The sequence below is a fragment of the Uloborus diversus genome, chromosome 1 (assembly GCF_026930045.1).
Source record: "Uloborus diversus isolate 005 chromosome 1, Udiv.v.3.1, whole genome shotgun sequence".
NCBI classification, from domain to species: domain Eukaryota; kingdom Metazoa; phylum Arthropoda; class Arachnida; order Araneae; family Uloboridae; genus Uloborus; species Uloborus diversus.
This window is the reverse complement of record NC_072731.1, coordinates 118,496,623-118,519,389: the sequence shown is the minus strand read 5'-3', so window position 1 is coordinate 118,519,389 and position 22,767 is coordinate 118,496,623. Positions and strand designations below refer to the sequence as shown.

The following is a 22,767-nucleotide window of genomic DNA, read 5'->3' as shown; positions in this document are numbered from 1 at the left end:
CAGGGATTTGTTAGAAATAGAATTTCTACAAATATCTCTACACTTGCTTTTGCCCAGGTAACTGAACTTCACGATAATCAACCGATGCTTGTTCGGACCAACGATCCAAGTGAATCGGAAGTGAGTGATCGGATCGGATGTGTGATGTAACAGACTCCCGCCATTGGCTTAGCAGGGAGGCGTCTCTGCCACTTGGTGCATCCTCATTGGTTGCGTGGACGTGAGGGCATTGATGTGAATAATGATGAGGACGGACTATTTAATAGCGATCGGAGCTGAGATTCGCTCTCTCTTTTTTAAGACTCGTTCGGTGATGTCTGTCCTGTAAAAGGTAGCTAGGGTAGAGCTCGTATTGTTCGGCGGATTGCCGACTGTGCTTGGCTGATCGTAGTAATAGATTAGCGAGCCGTATTAGGATGAGCTTAACTAACTTGCTAGTCATATTTAATTAATCTTTTTTTTACCTTTGGCTTCAGTTATGTTTATACAATTAAATTTACCTTTTTTCACGTGTTAATAAATTTTAGTTATTTTTTAAAGAAGTCTCTTCATCAGTTATTCACAGAAAGTAGATGAAATGTTAGTTCTTTCACTAACTCTGCAAGAAGTATTACAGTTAACAGGTGGTATCATTCATCAATGGTATCAAGAAGGTTATGGGCAATTCCTGCCATAACTGACATTTCACGCGCAAATTTTTTTTTCAAAACCTTTCTTTCTGTGAGAAATTGAGAGACTGTTTGTGAAGGAGGGGCCGAAGATTTTTGGAATCATATTTTTAAAGAATGGCGTGCTCTAGCATAATGATAGAAAAATTGAAGGACGACAACTACTCTTCTTGGTGCAGTGATATGAAGTTTGTTCTCATCGACCGGAATCTATGGAATATCGTCACTGGAAAAGAGACCAAGCCCGAAATTAGCACGGATAGAGGGGTTACCGCGAAAGACGTCGCAAATTTCGAAGCTAGGAGACAATCTGCTGTTGCCGTGATATATCTACACGTCGGAGACGAATTCAGGAAAATTATTGAGAATACCGAAGATCCCCACGAAGCATGGAACCAATTGAGAGAAAACTACTTTCCAGACAACAGAAGTATCAAGATGAAGCTCTTTTCGGAGTTAACCTCATCTAGAATGGAAGAAAACGAGAAAATCAACGTATTCGCAGCCAGATTGAGGAGAATTTACGATCGTATGAAGGAGTTCAAGACCCCTTTTTCAGAGGAACTTCTGTCATTCCAACTGCTCCGGTACCTCCCATCCTGTTTCGACGGAATTGTCCAGAGTATACTGCGGAGAAGTGATGACGATTTCATTTTTTCAAAGATTGTGTCCGACCTGGTAGCTGAGGAAAATCGTCTATCTTTGAGAAATGATGATTTCGACATTCAAGCCAAGACAACTTTCGCAGTAAACAAGGACTACAACAAAAGCGTAACGTGTTTCCGTTGTCGCAAGACTGGTCATATCAAGAGGTATTGTCCTGAAGCAAAGAGTCGTCCCTTAAGTCCAAGGAGAGGTCGTTCGAGATGGAAAAGGCGCGGTTCTCAACGGCGAAGTGATGACCACCACCGTTCTCCATCGGCCGATTTTTGTGAGTATGAAGATTTCTTTTTAAGTGAGGCAAACTGTCTAATGGATAGATCCAGTTCATATATCTTTGATTGTGCCGCCACCCACCACTTATCAAAGGACAGAGACATTTTTCAGAACTTTGTAGAATTAAGTAACAAAGAAATGGCTGTAGCCATTGAAGGTAAAACATTCCCGATTGAGGGAAAGGGGGATATTTATTTAAGATTTGGTAAAAGAAAAATTGTTTTAAAAGATTTACTTTACTCCTCCAAATTGAGACGAAATTTAATTTCGGGATCTAAATTTGATAAAGGTGGGGCAAAATTTGAAGCTAAAAATGGTGTTTTGACGGTATCAGACCAGAAAGGTGTTATTTTTAAAGCATTTTTAAATAATGGTATATATTATGTAAAACCCCAAAATGTTGATAAATGTTTTCAAAAGTCTAGTCATGATAACGTAAATTTGAAGGATAAACAAAACTCTAGTCATTTTTCTCGTAATATCGTTAATGTTGAATCTTCAAATGTTGAATCCTTAGAAATTTGGCATAAAAGATTAGCCCACGTAAATGCTGATTGTATAAAGAAAACCAGCAACTTAGAAAGTGTACGGGGTTTGCCGAAATTCAAAGGGGGGGGGGGAATTTATTTGTGAAGATTGTAAATTGGGAAAATTTAAGAGGGCATCCTTCAAACCCATTAATAAAGTTAAATCTGAAAAACCTCTTGATTTAATTTATTCTGATGTTTGGGGACCATATCCCGTAAAAGGAAGAAATGGGGAGAGATACTACGTGTCAGTCATTGATGACTATTCCAAACGAGTTTCGCTGTATCCGATCAGAGAAAAGAGGCAAGTAACTGGTATCCTTATTCAGCATATCAGGAGGGGCTGAAAGATTTTTAGGAAGTAAAGTGAAAGCTATAAGAACTGATAACGGAGGGGAATATGTCAATAATGAATTTCAACAGTTTTGTAAGAATTCTGGTATTTCTCACGAATTAACGAACTCTTTTTGTCCAGAACAGAACGGTGTCAGTGAAGTATTTAACAGGGTAGTTGCTAATGGGGCCACTGTACTGCTTGAGGAAAGCGGACTAGATAAAAAGTTTTGGCCAGATGCAATGTTGCACTTCGTTTACACCTGGAACAGAGTTTGCCATTCGGGTCAAAGAAAAACACCATTTGAGCTTTATGGGAGAAATATTCCTTCAGTAACACACCTTAAACCATTCGGAATCGTGTCTTACGTCGGAATTCCGAAGCAGAAACGTAATAAACGAGAATTAAAAGCTAGAAAAGGTGTTCTCATCGGATATGCCTTTAAGACGAAGGGTTATCGTGTTTATTTCCCAGAAACTGATAAGGTTGTAGAAAGCATTAATATTTCCTTTAATGAGAATTTGTTCTATAAAAATGAATTTAAAAATAATCGCAGTGGAGCGGTGATGGGCCATTGTCATTTTGACGATAAATCTAATTTTTCTTCAGATGATGAAAGTTCCGTGTACGAAAATGCGAGCCAATCCCAGAACGTAGAAAATTCTACGGGTTCAGATCGCGAAATCGACAATACGTCGGAAGATGAAAGTTCCATTGATGAAGAAGTTAGACCCCTAAAAGAAACAACTTGGTTTAGAAAAATAGCACCGCGGAAAGATGGATCGCGAACTGATGTGTATTATTACGAAAAAAATAGTTTGAAACGGTTAAGATCCATTCATGATATCAGAAAGTATTGTAACAGAAATGCTATAGTTTTTGAACCGCATATTTTTAATTTCCAAGGTAAAAATACGTATGAAGGGGAAGTTAATGGTCAATCCACGAGCGCAAACTTTTCTCAATTATGACTAGATGAAGAAGAGATAATTATTCCCAATACTTACAAACAATTTTTAAAGTCAAAACAGAGGGAAAACTGGGAAAATTCCATGAAGGAAGAAATGAAAGTTTTTCAGGAAAGAAGGGTATGGACTTTGACACCATTTCCAGAAAACGCAAATGTAATAGGATGTAGATGGGTATATACTGTTAAACGAAACGAACAGGGCCAAATCGTAAGGTGGAAATCAAGGTTGTGTGCACAAGGTCACAAACAAGTTCAATTTGATTCGTACGATTTAACATTCAGCCCCGTTGTATCATTTAGTGTAATCCGTTTCTTTTTCGCATTTCTTGTAATTTTTCAAAAGTGGGAAAATGTCCAGTGCGATGTAAAATGTGCATACCTTTATGCTCCCTTAAAAGAAGATGTGTATATGCAACAACCTCCCGGTTTTGTTGAAAAAGGGAAGGAAAACTATGTGTGTAAACTTCAAAAGGCAATTTACGGACTTCAAAGTGGTCGAAATTGGTATTATGAAATAGACAGCGTTTTAGCAAATATAGGTTTTAACAAATTTCAAAGGTGTAATTGTGTTTATATTTTTCAATCCAAAGTAATACTTTTATAATATGTTGATGATATTGTGTTATTCGGGAAAAATAGTAAAAATATTGAATTTGTTTTAAACTTGTTGAATAAACATTTTGACCTTAAAATTTTGGGAAAAACCAAGACACTACTTGGTGTAAATTTTGAGGAATATGAAAATGAAATTAAAATGCATCAAACAAATTATATTACAGAAATTTGTGACCGTTTTAGGCATTTTAACTTTCCAATTTATTCATTACCAATAAGTAAAGGTATAGTTTATTCCAATTCAAATTGTCCTCAATCAGAAAGTGAAAAACTTGAAATGTCTGAAATTCCTTATAGAAATTTGTTAGGTTGTCTCGCATTTATTGCAAACTGGACCAGACCGGATATTTGCTTTGCCGTAAACATATTCAGCCAATTTCAGGCAAATCCTGGAATGTTTCATTGGGGAGGATTACTTAAATTATTAGGTTACGTGTCTCACACTAAAGATTTCAAACTCAGTCTAAAATGTAACAAATTACAAATCGTGGGATTTAACGATGCTGATTTCGCCAGTAACAAAGATGATAGAACTTCCTTAGGGGGACAAATAATTTCACTAGATAATGCTCCGATTTTTTGGCGTACGTTCAAAGAAAAAAAACATATGCTTGTCAACCATGGAATCGGAATTCGTTGCACTTACGGAAGCAGCAAAAGAATTGCTATGGTTTGACAGAATTTTAGATGAGTGCATTAACTTTGGAATTACCAATAGCCAGAAAGTAAAATCAATATTGTACGCGGATAATCAGGCCACGATAGATTTCTGTAAATCCCCAATTGAAAATTATAGAACGAAGCACATCGATGTTAAATTATTTTTTGTGAGGGACTTAATTTATCAGGAAATTTTCTGCAATAATTTTGTAAGAAGTAAAGAAAACCAAGCTGACGTATTTACAAAACCACTTTCTAGAACTGAACTTGTAAAATTTTGTGAAATAATTTTTCATTAACCACTTTTACTAACAATGAATATTCAATTTGAAAGATGTAATTTCGACATTTGTATCAGGAAATTTTTTAATGTATTAGGAAATGCTTTTCTGTATTGTGTAACTTTCTCAAAAATGAAATATTCGCGAAATTTTATTAAATACAATCGAATTTACCAACGTTTTTTTTGAAAATGAGAAATTTTAGGGTGTTATATATTAGAATAAATTTTTGCAAATTACAGCTCTAGTATACACTGCAGTAATTAGTTAAAAATTTAATATGTACACTTTTATTGCATACTTTATTACGAATGTGTTTATACTTGTGTTTTTGCAAATGTTTTTTTTTTCTTCTCGAGTTTTAGATTAAAGTCTGGATTGTAATTTGCGATTGGATGCATGTATTTTCGTCCTGATGGAATGTGATATATCGCCGAACGATGTTTTGTATTATGCTTAATTATTGTTATATTTTCACTTTTCTATAAAGTTATAGAATGGATTTGTGAAAACTAGAAGCCAAAGATGTTTTTTTGAAAAAAATTTTATTAGCTGTTTCTTGTAAGATGTAGAGAGGAGGGGCATTGTTAGAAATAGAATTTTTACAAATATCTCTACACTTACTTTTGCCCAGGTAACTGAACTTCAGGATAATCAACCGATGCTTGTTCGGAACAACGATCCAAGTGAATCGGAAGTGAGTGATCGGATCGGATGTGTGATGTAACAGACTCCCGCCATTGGCTTAGCAGGGAGGCGTCTCTGCCACTTGGTGCATCCTCATTGGTTGCGTGGACGTGAGGGCATTGATGTGAATAATGATGAGGACAGACTATTTAATAGCGATCGGAGCTGAGATTCGCTCTCTCTTTTTTAAGACTCGTTCGGTGATGTCTGTCCTGTAAAAGTTAGCTAGGGTAGAGCTCGTATTGTTCGGCGGATTGCCGACTGTGCTTGGCTGATCGTGGTAATAGATTAGCGAGCCGTATTAGGATGAGCTTAACTAATTTGCTAGTCATATTTAATTAATCTTTTTTTACCTTTGGCTTCAGTTATGTTTATACAATTATATTTACCTTTTTTCACGTGTTAATAAATTTTAGTTATTTTTTAAAGAAGTCTCTTCATCAGTTATTCACAGAAAGTAGATGAAATGTTAGTTCTTTCACTAACTCTGCAAGAAGTATTACAGTTAACAGGTGGTATCAGGATTAAGGTGACAGCTTACCACGCCTCCTGCAATTAGTGCACACAAGAACTGACGAGTTGTTGCCAATGGGGGTCTCAGAGTGGACGATTCCATTTCCAAAATAGCTTGGTCGAAAAAGTCAGGACTTAACCAAAGTAAAAAATTCCCCCCTTCCCGGTCTTAAAGAGTTAAGTAAAATTTTTTAAAACAATTGCTTTAAAAAAAGCACTCGCACACACATACAAAACTTATTTGAATTGCATCACTTTGATTTGCTGTGGAAATAACATTGCAATCAGGGTCTGTGTAAAAGAACACATAAAAATTCAGGAATTTCGAAATCTAGGGTACATAATAGTAAGATTTGTTCATTAATTTGTCGGTGATAGGAAAAGGAGAGTAATTTTGATCATACTGTACGCTATTATACTAAATTGGTTGAATAATATTATATAATTTGACATAAGGTTTAGTCGTTGATTGACTTAAAATGTTAAAAATGATATTCTACTGCCACACATTTGAAGTTATCTAGTGTGTAGTATTTCTACAGTTTAAAGTAGATTATTCAGCATTAGGGGGGTTTTTTTTGTAAAAATTTTTAACCTTATGAGAACTTTTCTTATAAAAAAAAATTAATGAAGGAGTGAGGCACTTTTTACTTTTCTGGGTGCCCTCACAAAAATTAATTTCTCTAACCGCCCCTGAGTACAAACAAATTTAGAGAATAAAAATTTTTTAGGAGAAAATATTTCATAACTTTGGCTGAAAATTGCTCTAAGAAGTTAAAAATATTTTTATTCTTTGAACATTATCCATTCTTCTTCTAACAAGTATTGAAGTCTGCTCAAAAATGATAGATATAACGATGGTTAACCATTTTTCGCTTACACTTTGTACAAAAATTTTGAAGTCTTCTATTTTTCCCCTAAACATATTTCTACAAAAAAGATTATTAGATTAGAACAAGTTTTATTAAAAACGGAGCTTTTCTCCCTAATATAGGAGTCTTGTATCAACTACTGCAACTAATCAACATCCAGCTGTATCAGAACCTGGTGCTAATGATGCCCATTCCACTGAGGCTTCTAGTTGTCTAGATTCTCAGAGTCTCGTCTAAACTGTTAATGATGCCCGCTTAGCTGACTTTTGTAGCTATACTGACTCTGGTCTAGATTCTGAGCCAGTAGTCTCTACTGCTAATGATGCCTGCTCAGCTGACTGTTACACTTATACGGATTTTAGTCTGGATTCTGAGCTCTAAAATAAAATTTTATGCTTTTTGGTTGTGTCACCTTTTGTGCGTGTGAGCGATATTCTAATGATACTTTTTTTCATTATTAATAAAAATTTGAAACATAGTTGCAGTTTAAAAAATTGGCTACTAATTTTAAGAAGTGGCCACTAATAAAACTGTGTCTACCAGCCACTGGCTACTCACCAAATTTCCCAGCTCTGAGCTCTACTTCCATCTACCCAATATGGCGATTACACCAAAAATTAAAGTTGTTAGATTTTAAAGTTCGTAGCACAAAAATAATTATAAAATTCTCATGAAACTACAATTTAGATAAAATATTAGTTTTTAATACATTAGTGTATAAAGCAATAAGGATATAATAAAATTTAAAATTTTAATTTGGACCCCTTATTAGTCTGCATTAATGTGGATCTAATGAAATTTAAAACAACTAAACACTACATAGGTCCAAATAGTCAATTTAGAGAATGATAATTTCATTGCAGTTTTATACAGTCATTTTCTTTTTTTACACTTGTAAAGAAGTTGAAACTACAATAATAGAATGTGTTGAATCTAATTACAATAATTAAACAATATTTTCAACCAAAAAATGTGAAATAAAATAGCATAAGAAAAGCTTTGAAACAATTCACACAAAAATTTATCCTACCCTAATTTTTATTGATTACTCCTACTTATGATTTCTGTGTTCTAGACCTTTACCTGGGCAGTAGCATCTTGCATTGCAACTCGGTCAGGTCGCAGACGAAGATAACTTTTCCCCCTCTCAATGTCCTGGCTAGCTGGCTCATCTAAATGAGAATAAAGTACTTTTTCTGCCAACGTCAGGGGTTTTTTCAATCTAAAAAATGTAATTTAAACATTTTACTATTAAATAAAAAAAAATGCAAAAATACAGGTGGATACCATGTTTGCACTAACTCGTTGGAAATTCAATCTCATGAGCATATTTGTTTTTTCAAGCAGAGCAATAAGTGCCGATTAAAAATGATTTTTCGGAAAATAACAATCTATAAGAACTTGCCAATTTTATTACATTATTTTTGTATCGGTAGAGGAAGCTGCTGTACCCACAGACGGTTGTACCTACTTACGTTGGTCAGGAAATTCCAGGTATCGTCGAGAGGGATTCCATTTGGGGTTCAATGTATGTGTCACAGCCCTCTCCAATACCCCAGAAAGTTTCAACGCCATCAAACGAACATTTAAGATTCTATCACATTTTTTCGGTTTTAGTAGGATCTAAGTTAAAAAAAAAGACAATTTCTTTTATTTTACTTTGTCGTGGATTGTATTATTCATTTTTGTTGTAGATATGATTCCCTATATTTTGAAGGTTTTATTTCTGATTTTTAATGTTGTAAAACTGTGATCCTGTTGATGTGACTGCCTTGTAAAACTAAAATGGCATACCTTTGTACCCAAGGACACACAAAACCATGTGTACCTACAGACAGCAATTTTTAGTCTCCTTGGGTCACACCGAAATCTTTTTACAATGTGAAGTACCTCGAAAAGGTGCCTTGTCATCAACATTTAAAATTTGCTTTTAACAATGATGATGAATTTGAAGTACGACTTGAAAATAGTGTTGAAGTAACCCCCACCTGTTGTAGGATCTACAAACCGCCAATCCCACCTGTTTTCATTTGAATTCGACTTTTCTAGATTTTTGTTGGTTTAATCTAAACTGAGCTCTTTTTTGTAAGGGTTAGTTTTGGTTAAAGGTTTCAATTAGCATATAAATTGAAATTATTATGTTAGTACACAGAGACCGATACTGTCATGAATCTAGTTATTTTTTGTTTAAAAACATATTAATTATTCACAACATCATTAACTCTCTTAAGACTTATAACTTTTTTAAAGAGTTCACTGACAATAAAAATTAAAAAAATTAAAAAAATTGAAAAACCTTCGATTAATTTTTAAAGTTTAATTTATGTTGTATATGTTATTTAATGATATTTTCGATGGATGTTTGACGTATTTCAATATAAAATGGCTATGAAAATGCATTGTGTATAATTGAGTTCCTCAGACCTATTTATATATTATTGTTTTATATGTCCGTGGGTACAAAGGTATGTGTACGCGGGGTGAGCAGGTTGTTGTACCCACAAACAAAAAAGATGGTTTTCAAAAAAAAAATTTTTTTTGAGGTTGAAAGCTTTGAGATTTTTACCTAACAAAAATTGCCAAATTAGATGATAAGTTGTAGATTTGCCAGAAAAATTTTGTGATTGATTATCCATTCTCAGAGACCAGCAAAAATTGAAAAGTAAATTTTGTCCGTGGGTACGGCAGCTTCCCCTATTGATATCACTAGCGTTAAATTCGTGGAGGCACTAACAAACATTTACGAAATCAAGCCTGCATTGGGCCCTGGTTGACCTACTTCTATGAATTGTTTTAAAAAGTCAGTTAGAATGCAAAAAAAAGGAACAAAATACATAATTTTTAAGCATAATGTATAAAGGTTGACTTTTATGTTAAAATATACATTGAATATGAAACAGTCACATAGGCGGATTTAGGACTGAGTTCCTGGGGGGGGGGCAGGATTTTTTTTTTTTTTGAGCAACATTTTTAATCCCCCCCCCCTTCCCATGTTTTTGTCTGTTTTCAGCGATGCGTAAGGCCATTCTTTACCTTTTATGTGTCGTTTTCATTACTGTGTGTAATCATGCTGTCCTTTTTAAATTGACCTTAAAAGAGAGGGGGCTGGTATTAAGAGAGTAACGCAGTGCTCCCTTTTAAGTGGGATATAGAATATCTCCAGTTTTAGGGGGCCTGGGGGTTACTCCCCCGGAGGAAATTATCTAAAATGGATATAAAATTCTGCATTTTGAAGTCTTATAAGGGTTAATTGGAAATAGGCAAATAATTTTTTTTAAAGATATACGCTTTAAAAGTGCTTTGTGATGCAAGTTAATACTTTAAAAGAAATGGTGCACAGATTTAGAGAATAGGTATCAAGAGAGTAACATACTACCCATTTGAACAATTCTTAATTTATACACTTGATAAGAAATAAAATTGAAACACACTTTGCTTAGGAGTTTCAAAGACTTGTCTAATTATTTTCAAGATTTGTTGGTTAGATTGGGTTTTTCATTCAAGAGCCCTTGCAGGCTATACTCAGGGTTCATACTCAATTCGAATGAAAAAATTCCATGACTTTTCCAAGACTTTCTCATGACTTCATAAAAAATTTTCATGACCTTGTTAAACGAAGAGAATGGTACTATTTAATGTCAAACCTGCCAATTTTCGGAAGTGGGCATTTGCAAGACTTTTACATGAATGGCACTACCTCATCAAAGCACTTACTTGACTAAAAAAATATCAGTGCACACTGCAGAAACTAGTAAACTATTCTTATTTGTCTTTATCATATAAACTTCAGTTAAGTAAAAATATAGTGAATGCAATACACTGATGTTTAAATGTCTAATAATTATTTAATGAATAGGGCAAAATAGTAATGAATGGGACAAAAGTGAAATGAGTTATTACTAAGTTTCAGATCGTAAATTTACTTTAAAAAAAAATATATTGCCATTTGGTCTCAACAGTGCTTCTAATCATCCATGTAACTTGACAGTATTTTCATTCATTGAAGTTAAGTCATGTTTATTAGTAAATTCATTTTTCTAAACCAGATATTGCAGCTGGCCACATAGATCAATTTTGCGAGCTGCACGTTGGGCACTACTGTTTGACTATTAGAATTCCCCTATTTGTATGTTCTATCGTCTGACTAAAGTCTTCATTTTCTAAAGCTTTCAACAAATTAAGATAAACTCTGACAATTACAAGTGGTTGAAATAAACTCGGATGCGATTAAATTACTTTTTGAGTGGGTGTGGTGAAATCAAGAACATGCTAAGCCCACTACTACAGAATATAACATATAAGTTCTAAAAATAATGGTGAATTCAAAATTAGGGATGTTTCAGCAGTAAAATCACATACAAAAAAAGGCGGGCGAGTGTTACAGAAGCGGATGCAATAGGATTTCTAAACTCAAATTCGTTTCTGAGATCGTTCAATCTTCGAGTATTAATAGCTTTTATATGCAATACGGTTGAATCACTCAAAATTTTAATTCTTTACTGTTCTTTATTTCTGCCCAAGACATTTTTCCATGACTTAACTTATATTTAAATGACTTATGATGAAAATATTAATTTTCCATGACTTTTCCAGGCCTGGAATTTGTTTATTTTTTTTCCATGACTTTCCAGGATTTCCATGACCCGTACGAACCCTGTATACTGCGCCAATTATTTTCAGGGATTTTAGAACCTATCAATAATTTGCACTTTTCAGCCTCTGAAATTGAGTAGTAGATTATACACTTGTACAGTAGTGTTCAATCTTTGTAAGAAACGGCTATTTTAAGTTTAAAAGAAAAAATAAACTTTAATTTCCTATTCAAAAAAGAAAAAAATCATGATTTTTTTTTGTTGTTGTAAGATTTTGGAAGATAAGTTGTTACTATATAAACTCTTCCCAAAACTGGGGAGCATTGTCCCCTTTGCCCCCCCCCCTATAAATCCACCCATGCTCTTCTGAACTATTCAAAAACTAAAAAATAATGATTTTTTTTTTTTTTTAAATTTTTGGAAGATGTGTTGTTACTACATAAAGTCCTCCCAAAACTGGGGGGGCATTGCCCCCCTCTGACCCCCCATAAATCCGCCCATGAACAGTCAGCTCTTTTTAATCTACAGTTTGGACCACGCAATTTGCAAAGTATAGAATTTTGCAGTTTTCAAGACTGATTTGTTTACACATTTTACAATACTACACAACAATACCACTCATGTTCCCATCAATTTTTCTGAGGATATACTCCCAGTAATCCATTATGCACAATATGTGTATGCGATCATATACATAATATGAAAATTTTTGGTATACGCTATGCATCTAAAATATGTTTTAGAGTATACAGCGTATATATACCCTATGGGAACACCATTGACACAACTTATTTTCAAAAAACTAAATGTGATTATTTGATAACAGAAAAACAAGAAGTTCTGTCTAGAACTAGGTGAGCCTACTTTCCCGTATACCCATACTACTTTCTAGTACCTGATCATTATACTCAAAAATAGCTAAAATCGCGAATTTTTTCAAACATATTTTTAAAATACTTTAAGCTGATTTCTAGGAATAAAATATTCCTCACTCATCTAAAAAAATCGATGCATGAAAAAAAAAGCAATTTTTAAACAAAGCAGCTAATACACTTTTTTCCAATACAAAAATCTTTAACAGCTTTCAAAACGAAAAAATTATAATTAAAATTCATAAGCTCATTAAAATAAATACATCATATCAAAATAATAAAAATATCGTTTCCTTTTTCCCTGTTGCCAAAAACAATTTTTTAAATGAATTAATGCACTTACCAAAATAAATAAAAACAATAAAATGTCAACTTAAAGAAATAATTTTCATTGTCAAAAAAAAAATCGTCTGCGCATATCTTTATGTAGAAACATAAATGACTTCAAGTTTATTCGCCAAAAACTGAATACCTAAATTAAAACTTTCGCGTAAAAATAAAAACAAGTCAAATCAACAATAATTATTTCACAGTCAAAACCATAGCTGCGGAGTCGGAGTCAATCTCATTTTGAGATAAAGGAGTCGGAGTCGAATATCTAAGAATCAGAGTCAGTCATTTGTCCTCCGTGTATAAATTTTTGCAAAGGCTACGAAGTCAGAGTCGAAGTCGGGGAGTCGGAGTTCGATTAATTATCGGGCACAGGAGTTGGAGTCAAGTGCCCCTAAATTCTCGGAGTCGAAGTCTAGAGTTTGGCGTCAAGAGCTATTTCCAACAAAATTTGTTTGAAGTAAATCCACTTTCAAGTATGGAATCTACATTGACTTTCAGTTTCCCCGTAGGCGCTAATGTTAAGGGATTTGAACTGTTCAAAATTGAACGGAAAATTGTTCAAATCAAAAAGATATTTTATATACAAGTTTTTCATCAAGCGCTTTTTCCTACAAAATTTGTTTGAAGCAAATTCGCCTCACAGTTCGGAACTCCCTTAAATTTCCCCATAGGCGCTAATGTTACGTTTTTTTGAACTGTTCAAAATTGAACAAAAAATAGTTTAAATCAAAAAGTGAAATATGGGAATGAGGTGTCCTCACCGAGATCTTTCGAACAAAAAAAAGTTTGTTCAAATCGGACGATTCATTCAAAAGTTATTAGGGGGGGGGGGGGACAGACCCACAGACATTTTTCCCCATCTCAATACCCTACTTTCCAATTTTTAATTTTTCAATATTTATTTAAGTGTTTTATTTATTTTGACTTTTTTTGTTTTTTGCGATATTTTTAAGATGCATTAAGCCTTCTTTCATGCTTTTTTCTTCTTTTTCTGACTTTTACTGGGAAAGTAGCAGGGATAGAAGTGACATTTGCCAACAAAAATATAGGAAAATATAGGAATTTTCTGAAAAAAATATAGGAACTCGATGGAAAATATAGGAGTTTTCTGAAAAAAATATAGGAATTTTACGAAATAATATAGGAACGTTTTGAAAAAAAAAGGATATACAGGAATTTTTATAACAAGACCAGCCAGTATGACATTTTTTTTCAAAATGCAACATTACTATTCGATTAAAAACATGTAATAACACTCCTACCTAACATAAGTGCAATACATACGCATAAATATGTCAAAAAATACACACAAAATCAATTTTACAAAAAGAAAAAGAGTAAAACTTTAATTTGTACTAAATAACATATTAAGGCGTTCTTCTTTAAAAATAAAAAAAATTAGACGAAATTTTTTGTAGGTGTACACAAATCTTTCTTAAAATAATTGTATTACTAATCTAATTCTTGACTGTCTGTTGTGGCGTCCATAATCAATCTCTAAACATAAGTTGCTCACTGAAGATTTTTTCTAGTTTTACAAGTTCAAAATAATTTTTAAAAAAACATAAATGAATGGTTTTTTTTAAAAAACAGCAGCAACAGTAACAATACTTAAAATGTGCAATAAATTAAATTTCAACAAAAAGACTACTACAAATACCTTCTACTTTCAAATGCCTTTATTATAAAATCAGTTAATTTGAATCAAAATTAAGAACTTCACATAATCAAGTTTGGAATTTTAAAACATATTTTCACAAGCAAAACACATGTGACATTGAAGTTACAGTATTTTGTGCAATTAAATTTTTGCATTGCATTTTGTACATTGCTATTCCAGGGTTCCCACTCTCATTCAAGAAAAGAATTCAAATACTTATTTACTATGCTGTAAATCTTGTGACAGCTCTTGAGCAGTATTCCCTGCTAAGCAGTTTATGATAGCAGTTCTTTCCGTCCGAGCACAACCGTACTTTCTTTGCTACCTACAAGCCCGGGAACATATTTTTAATGAAAGTTTTGCATGATCTGATACTGCAATGGGAAAGCAGTGCTCCAGAATGAAATTCGTGAATAAAAGTTCTGTTCTAATTATGTTATCACTTGACGATGCAGTAAAAGCCGAACTTAAAGTTTTATAAGTTGTTAAAACATGCACATTATCTTTCCATGTGCTATGCTGAAATCAAAGTCACATGTCACACAATAATGTCAGGGGTCAATGCAGGTTTTATTTTTTGAGTCCCCATTTTGTGAAAAAGCAAAATATTTCTGAATTTTCTTTATTTTTGTGAAAAAGAAATTATTGTGAATTTCCTTTTCTTTTCCAGAAAAAAAGTTTTTAGGTAAAAATTAAAATCACTTGACCATTCGTAGGTTAAAATTTAAACGTATACGATTTTATTTCTCAAAAAAACCGCTGATATGATACTTTGAGCATTTTTTTTTCTGAAACTCCCGACTTTTCAATACCAAATTCGGTCATAGTTGAAACCCACGATTTCCCATGACTTTCAAGGGCACCCAGGAAAATATATATTTAATTTAAACGTATTTGGTCACAGGGTTCACATACCCTTTAGGGGAAAAAAAAATTCAAGCACTTTTCAAGTACTTTTTTCAAGGCAAAAAAATTTTTTTCGAGGCAATACCATAAATTTGGTCTTTTCCTTAATGCAAACATATAAATAGGTAATAATATAAAAAAAGTAAAGGAAAACGAAATATCCTTTTCTACAACAAGAGACCTTTGATAAGAAAAAGATCTGTGTCGAAAGTTTTTCTGCAAATGTCTGAAAAGCTCGGTCATAAAGAAGAGCAGGTCCCATGAGGTTTAATTTTGCAATCTTCACATTCAAAGTATAATTTATGTAATCTGCAAGTCAAAAATTAAAAAAAAAAAAAACCTATAATGAATGCTTTTAACTTTTGTAGGAAGAAACCGTAACACCTAAATTCAATGGAAGAGCTAGACAGGAGATTATTTCCAATATTGATAGTGGTTTATACACATATAAGGGCGGTTAGGATCAAAAACACCACCCAGAAGGTAATTTCCGGTGGTACTATTAAGTTCAAAAGTACAAGAGGTCCGTTAATTATTTATAAGTACCCAAAGTATAAATCAATTAATTGTATGCATGTATTAGTTGTTCAGGCGTTAAAGCATTTCAACTGTCCTCAAGTAACTTTAAAATTTAGTCAGAAAGAAAACATTTTGTGAAAGTCTCCAATCCAGTCTCCGTACCTCAATATTCGCGAAAGCTGCTTAAGAAGTGATAAATATTCTGAATGTAATCTTGAGCCTGCTTTTACTGAATAACTTGTAATAGTCAATAAATGTACAAGTTCAGATTCACAGAGCCATATTTCCTAACTGAAAAGATTTACAAGAAGTTGACATACATAATGCCAAAAGTAGTTTTTTTTTTTTTTTTTGGGAACAAATGGATTATTGTTGAAATTAGAATTTAAATTTAGAGAAGGGATATTATTCAGATATGATTGCAATTTCCTAAAAAATAACCTGTAAATTTCAAAGAGCTAATCGGGGGGAGGGGGGATACTTTTCAAAGCTAAGACCCCTTTTACTTAAATATACATGCGTACAACAATTACTTTTGATATACATAAAATTTATTTCTTATGTTAAAATAATTTATGAAGTCAAAATATTATACAGATAAATACCAGGCCCAGTACCTGTTGATAACCAGCAACAGGCAATAGGCCTAGCTAGGCTAGTCAATTTATTGGACCCTAATGAAGATCAATGACCCTCCTTAAGCTATCTACCCCTTTACTGATTACTGCCTATTCTAGTAAGCTGTTCCAAGTGTCCACAGCTCAACAAAAGTAGTAACTTTGAACATTTGAGATACAGGGGGAAAATTGGAAGTAGTGAGGTGAAAGCATAACAAACACTACTGGATTTCCAGTGAATAATCAAAACACAATTACCCCTGTTACCTACCTTAATTATTTTAACAGACATAAAGAAAATGATGTTCTTATAAATTCAGTTTTACAAAATTGTATAGCTCAACTTTATCTTTAAAATACAAACTTTAAGTTAAAATGTTAGGTGCTCAGTTAATTAAATTTAAATTTTTTTCAAAAAATCTGTAATAACCAAGAATTAGCTAATGATAAATTAAAATTGCAAAATTAAATAAGTATATATGTAATTAAGCAAAACAAAAGTAATTAATTTTTTAGTTATTAAAAAAATAATATAAAACAAGCTAATCTGATGTAGCATGTGTCAAAATAATTTTTAATTGCAAAAATAAAATATTTACAAGATGCTGAAGGGTTGAAACCTCAAACAAGGAAAGCAAATTTTCGTGAATTAAGTTCTATTTTGGCATGTTTCTCATAAAATAAATTCATTTTTTTTACTAAAATTAAACATAAAACATGCTAATCTAAGGTAGCATATATATGAAAATTACATCTGATTAGCCAAAATGTTTAAATTTTTGCAAGATGCAAAAAAGATTGAAATTTCAAACATGAGAAGCAATTTTCTGTAAATTCTGAGTAAGTTCAACATTGGCATGTTTTCCATAAAATAAATGTATTAATTTTTTACTAAAATTAAACGTAAAATATGCTAATCTGAGGTAGCATATGCAAAAATAACATTCGATTAGCCAAAATATTTAAATATTTGCAGGAGGCAAAAAAAAAGAAAATTGAAATTGAAATTTCAAAAACAAACAAAAAAGAAAAATCCTCAAAATCCGGGTAAGTTCAATGTTGTTATGGTTTCCAAAATAATTCCTTTTTTAGACATCAAAATTAATTAAAAAATAAACTAATCTGAGGCATCATATGTCAAAATAGCTTCCAATTGAAAAAAATTAAAAATACAGTCGACGCTCATTATAACGACCACACATTATAAAGACCGTCCCATTATAACGACCAGTGGTAGAAGTCCCAACTTTATTCCTATAAACTCTATGTTAATTTGCTTTCTTTATAACAACCGTTCTGTATCGTCTAATCCAATACAGTGATCGAATCAGCGGACGCTATTTCTTGTGTTCTTTCCAATAAAAATTTGTAGCTTAAAATGACATTGATTATTGTTTACGGACATCTGCCTGAAGTTTTCAATGTCAAATCCAACTTTAAGAGGGGGTGGGGGAGATTACCATTCACCACAGCTAGCACAGAAAAAATAATGGGAGGAAAATTCGAGAAAATTCCAGATTCCTAAAAAAGGGAGTTGACAGATGTATTGGTAGTTTGGTGTTTGAATCTACTATTTTTAAAGATTTTGGGTTTTCAGGGGACTTTTAAATGTTTCTTTGGAAAGCAAGAGAAACACAATTTATCACCTATATCTGAAACAGAAAATAATGTTTTGCAAAAATCACGTCTGCTAAAAAGGCAGACCTCTGTTTCTGGTTTTATCTTCAGAAATTGTTGTGGTAGTAGTAGCAGATCTGAAAGTGTGTAACATTTTCCTCCCTACATTTTCTACTTTAAAACTTGTTTAATATTCTATCATAATATTTTGCACACTACTTTTCTAAAAATTCCTTTGATAAAAAACATTTGGGCATGCATGATGACGGTGTACATTTTTTAAATTTATACCTCTTATAAGGACCACTCGTTATAAAGACCTTTTTCTCTGGGACGGAGATGGTCGTTATATCGAGCGTCGACTGTATTTACAAGATGCAAAAGGATTGAAATCCCAAACATGGAAGCGATTTTTCGCGACGTTGCATATTCAGAAAATTTCATTAGTAAAATACTTTTTTAAAATTTTAAGCACAACCCAATGATTTTTGAAAGAATTTAAGCACTAAGAAACTTTTTCAATGTTTTCAAGTAAATAAAAAGAAATGAACTTTTTTCAAGCACTTCCAGCTGAAATATTAGTGATTAATTCCACCTTAGTATAAAATAAACCAGATCTAAAAATCTTATTAGCCACCACTGACACCAAGTTTTTAAGTACAAAAAGTAAAAGATGGGGGGAGGGGTCAATTTTGACTACTTTCAGAAAGAAAAAAAAATAGAACCTTGCACTTTTTTACAAAAACATGTTTTTTGGAAAATGTAAATTTCAATAGGTTTTTGAATTATTTCAAAATAAATATATGAGAAGTCGGCAAGAAACTGCATTTTAGATGAAATAGTTTTTTTTTAAGTTCGTAGCAAAACCTCCAAAACAATGAGGATCAAATGCAATTGTGCAAATAAAATTTCACTCTTCAAAAAACTAATTAATTAAAAGAAAAAAAACCATGATTTATGACACCACTATGTTATTTTCAATAGTTTGCTTTGAGATAAGCATCTAAAATTATGTTTACGGAAAATTAGGCATTTAACAGTCTTGTCTACTTCGATCTTGAGAATGACCAAACATGGCGACTACGCGAAAAATTTACGATAATAGATTTTTGAATTTGATGCATAAAAGTAATTGTAATTCTGGAACATTTAGCGGTATTTTCAATAGTTTTCATAGCAATTAACTTCCAATTCCGTTTTTGAAAACTTAGGCACTTAAAAGTCTTGTCTACTTCCATCTAGGGAATGACCAAACAAGGCGACTATACCGATCCAGATTTTAACTAATAGTATAAAAATAATTTAAAAAAATCCTCATAAAACAACAATTTAGTGGAAATGCTATAGTTTTTAGCACATTAGGGACCAAAGCAATGAGGATAAGATGAAATTTTAAATATTAAGTTTTTTATTTCTCTAGAAAAAATTAAAATAATATTAAAAAAAAAAGGATTTGCAGCACATTTTGCGTTATTTTCATTAGTTTGCAGTAAATAAATATCCAATTGTGCTTTGTTCTTATAAACTTAGACACTTAAGCAATAAGCATCTTGTCTGATTCCATCTCGTGAATGACCAAATATGGCGACTAAGTTTCGCACGTAGCTGCTGGTCCGCAGGTCTGGTTTGCTATATATATTTTACGATGTGAAATTTTGTGAATGAGCTGCTTTTGAGGTGTGGAAATTTGTGAATGGGGCCGCTTTCACGATGCGGAATTCTGTGAAGGGGCCGCAAAGCGGACCCAACTTGGGTCTGGATTGACCCCAAAGTATGCATGTTTTCCGACTTCCTTGATTCCTTTAAAATCGGGAACAGCTTTGCGTATTCTTTTTTGAAAACAAACTTGGTTGTGCGGTCTCTTCGGAGGCATTATTATTGCAATGAACGTTTGGTTAACACACGAACCTACATTCCGCACAATCGAAACCAAAACAATCGAAATTGAGCTAACTACACGAAGTTCCGTTACAAAAAAAAAGAAAAGAAAAATTGCGCGTGTGGAGACTTGAAACAGTAGTTAGCCGGCTAGTCCTTCCTAATCGTCGTTAAAACCTACACAGCGCATGCGCTCATCACGATCGCCCAAGTTTAGCGAAGACTGGGGACTTGCGCAAGAGCTGCATGCGCGCAGAATTGAACTAAAGAGCAGACGAGCTAAAGTAGGGTCGAAAGTTTCGCGCTCCGCTCAGGAAGAAACACGGAAGGAACGATAAAATGGCGCCTGCGCGGGGCTCGCGGAAAGGGCAGTAGCTAAAAGTCAGGAGAAAATGAAAAAAAAAAGGAAGCGGAAACTGAAAATATAGGAATTATAGGAAAATAGGAACTTTTTCAGAAATATAGGAATATAGGAATGCTGCGATGCCTGAAGTAGCAGGGTTGGCCGGATTGGACCCAATGGTTTTTTTTGAAAAAACCCATTTAAAAAAACCCATTATTTAGACCACTTTTGGGTTTTTTAAAATTTTCTGAGAACTTTTTTAAAAAAAATAATTAATTTAAATACTTTTACAATTTAAACTTATTTTTTATTTCTTCTTCACAATAGGCAATGGACATAAAAAATGAATTTTGAACTTTAATAGTATTTCTTAACGCTTAAGGGCATTAAAAAATGCTTCAAAGATTTTAAATAAATATATTTAACTTTTTCTTTCAACTGGTCAATAAGGAACTCAAATTATCTTGACTAAGTCCTGTCATGTCGGATTTTCTCGGTATTTGCAGATTGTACAAAGGATACTACTTCAGCTAAAAGGCTCTCATGTGAATTATTTTCTGCAAACCAACACGTCACAAAACTCGGAAAAACAAGGTATATTTTTTAGAAATTAACAGGTTTTACAAATGGTCGGACAGAAAACGGAATAGGATGTACAGTATTTTCATTATCTTACGAAAAAGTTTAATATTTCTTACTCTGTACACAGAAATAGAAAAACAGGCAACATAAAATTCAAAGAAATGTCTTAATTAAGCTGGAATTCAGTAAAAAGGGATTTAAACTACTTGAGGTTCTACAGTAGTTTTGCATAACAAAATGAAATACAATAAAGTAAAATACAAAAAAAAAAGTTGAAAAAAAAAAACGAACAAATAAACAATAGATTTTATCACTCAAGAAGTAACTTTGCCTTAACTGTTGGTAATCATGGAAACTAAAAAAATCAGAAACTTCACCATTCTTGAATTTTGTCGTCTTTTATACCCTTCTTCAGAAAACGCTGAATTTTCCAGCTTTTTTTATCAAGACAATTTTTGTGCTTTGTCCATATACTTATGCTACAATATGCTACGAGTACCCCACCTTTCCCCTAAAAAAAGACAAAAAAACCCCACATTTCTTTTAAAAAACCCAGCTTTAGTTGGGTTTTTTCGGGTTTTATTTAAAAAAACCAAAAAACCCTGGGTCCATGGGCTTTTTTAAAAAAACCCGGGTTTTTGCCAACCCTGTGAAGTAGGCTAAAAAAAGAGATCCTATTCTAAAAAGCAAAGTGATTCTAATTCATAACTTTATTTTTTTTTATCAAACCTTTCCTAGAGGTTTCTGCTAATAATTCATGTGTGCATGCATTTCAGTTTCAGACACATATGACAGAAATCTCTCTAATAAAAACTGCTTCATTTGAACCATTTGCAGGAGTAGAAGTGGTCAACTTTTAATACATAGGACATTTTCCACGAAAAATATAGGACAAATATGGGACACGTTTTATGAATAATACTGATATGAAAAAATAAACAATACATAGTATATATAATCCAGATATTCTTGCATAAATTATCATTAGAGACGTACCGAGTAGCACTTTGGCCGAGTAGCCGAGTACCGAGTACTCGGCCTTTCATTACTCGGCCGAGTACCGAGTACTCGGCCTTTCACTACTCGGCCGAGTTACCAAGTACCAATTATGTTTTAAGAAGAACCACCGATACACATGTGATGAATTTTGAACTTATTGGAATAGTTGTATAGACCTCCATGTCCATATAATAGTTTTTAAAACTAAATTCCTGCTCAAATTTAATTATGCATTATTTAAAAAAAATTGTTTATATATATATATATATATATATTTGACAAAAATTTTACAAAAAAACTATTTTTTAAATTAAAAATAAATATAAAAGGTATGATTAATCAAGTTGGAATTAAAACAAATTGTACCAATCTATTATAGTTCTTGTCCGCCAAAAATAAATAATTTTTAAAAGCAAATAAAACAAATGTGCAGGAACGCTGCAGACACGTGTTTCTGCGTTACAAGGAACGTCTTTTTCAGTGCATAAAATGTTAGCTAAAGACTGTAAAGACATTCTACAAAAGAATCCGATTTCTGTCGGATGCCTTTAAACGAGCTCACATTTTGTGCCACCGCGTGTCTGCACTGTGCTTTTAACGTTGTTTTATTTCCTTTTATTTTTTAAGCAAAGGTATTTTTATATTTCTTATAACTAATTTTTGTTTGTAGCAAAAATACATTTTTAATATAAAAATTCCATATTTTCTATACTTACTTTTTTGCACAATTTTTAATGAATAAGTTTTATTAACTTTGGGGACATTAAAATAAAGATTTATTTATTC

General features: G+C 32.7%; 1 protein-coding gene across 1 annotated transcript in view; it reads right to left on the bottom strand.

The window, feature by feature from the left end:
* The window catches only part of LOC129231748 (aconitate hydratase, mitochondrial-like), a gene marked incomplete at its 3' end in the record, with an annotated part of 101,417 nt that overhangs the window by 62,463 nt on the left and 16,187 nt on the right, over positions 1–22,767 (bottom strand). The window contains 1 exon segment of the mRNA XM_054866111.1: positions 8,147–8,285. Coding sequence (XP_054722086.1) covers positions 8,147–8,285 — 139 coding nt within the window.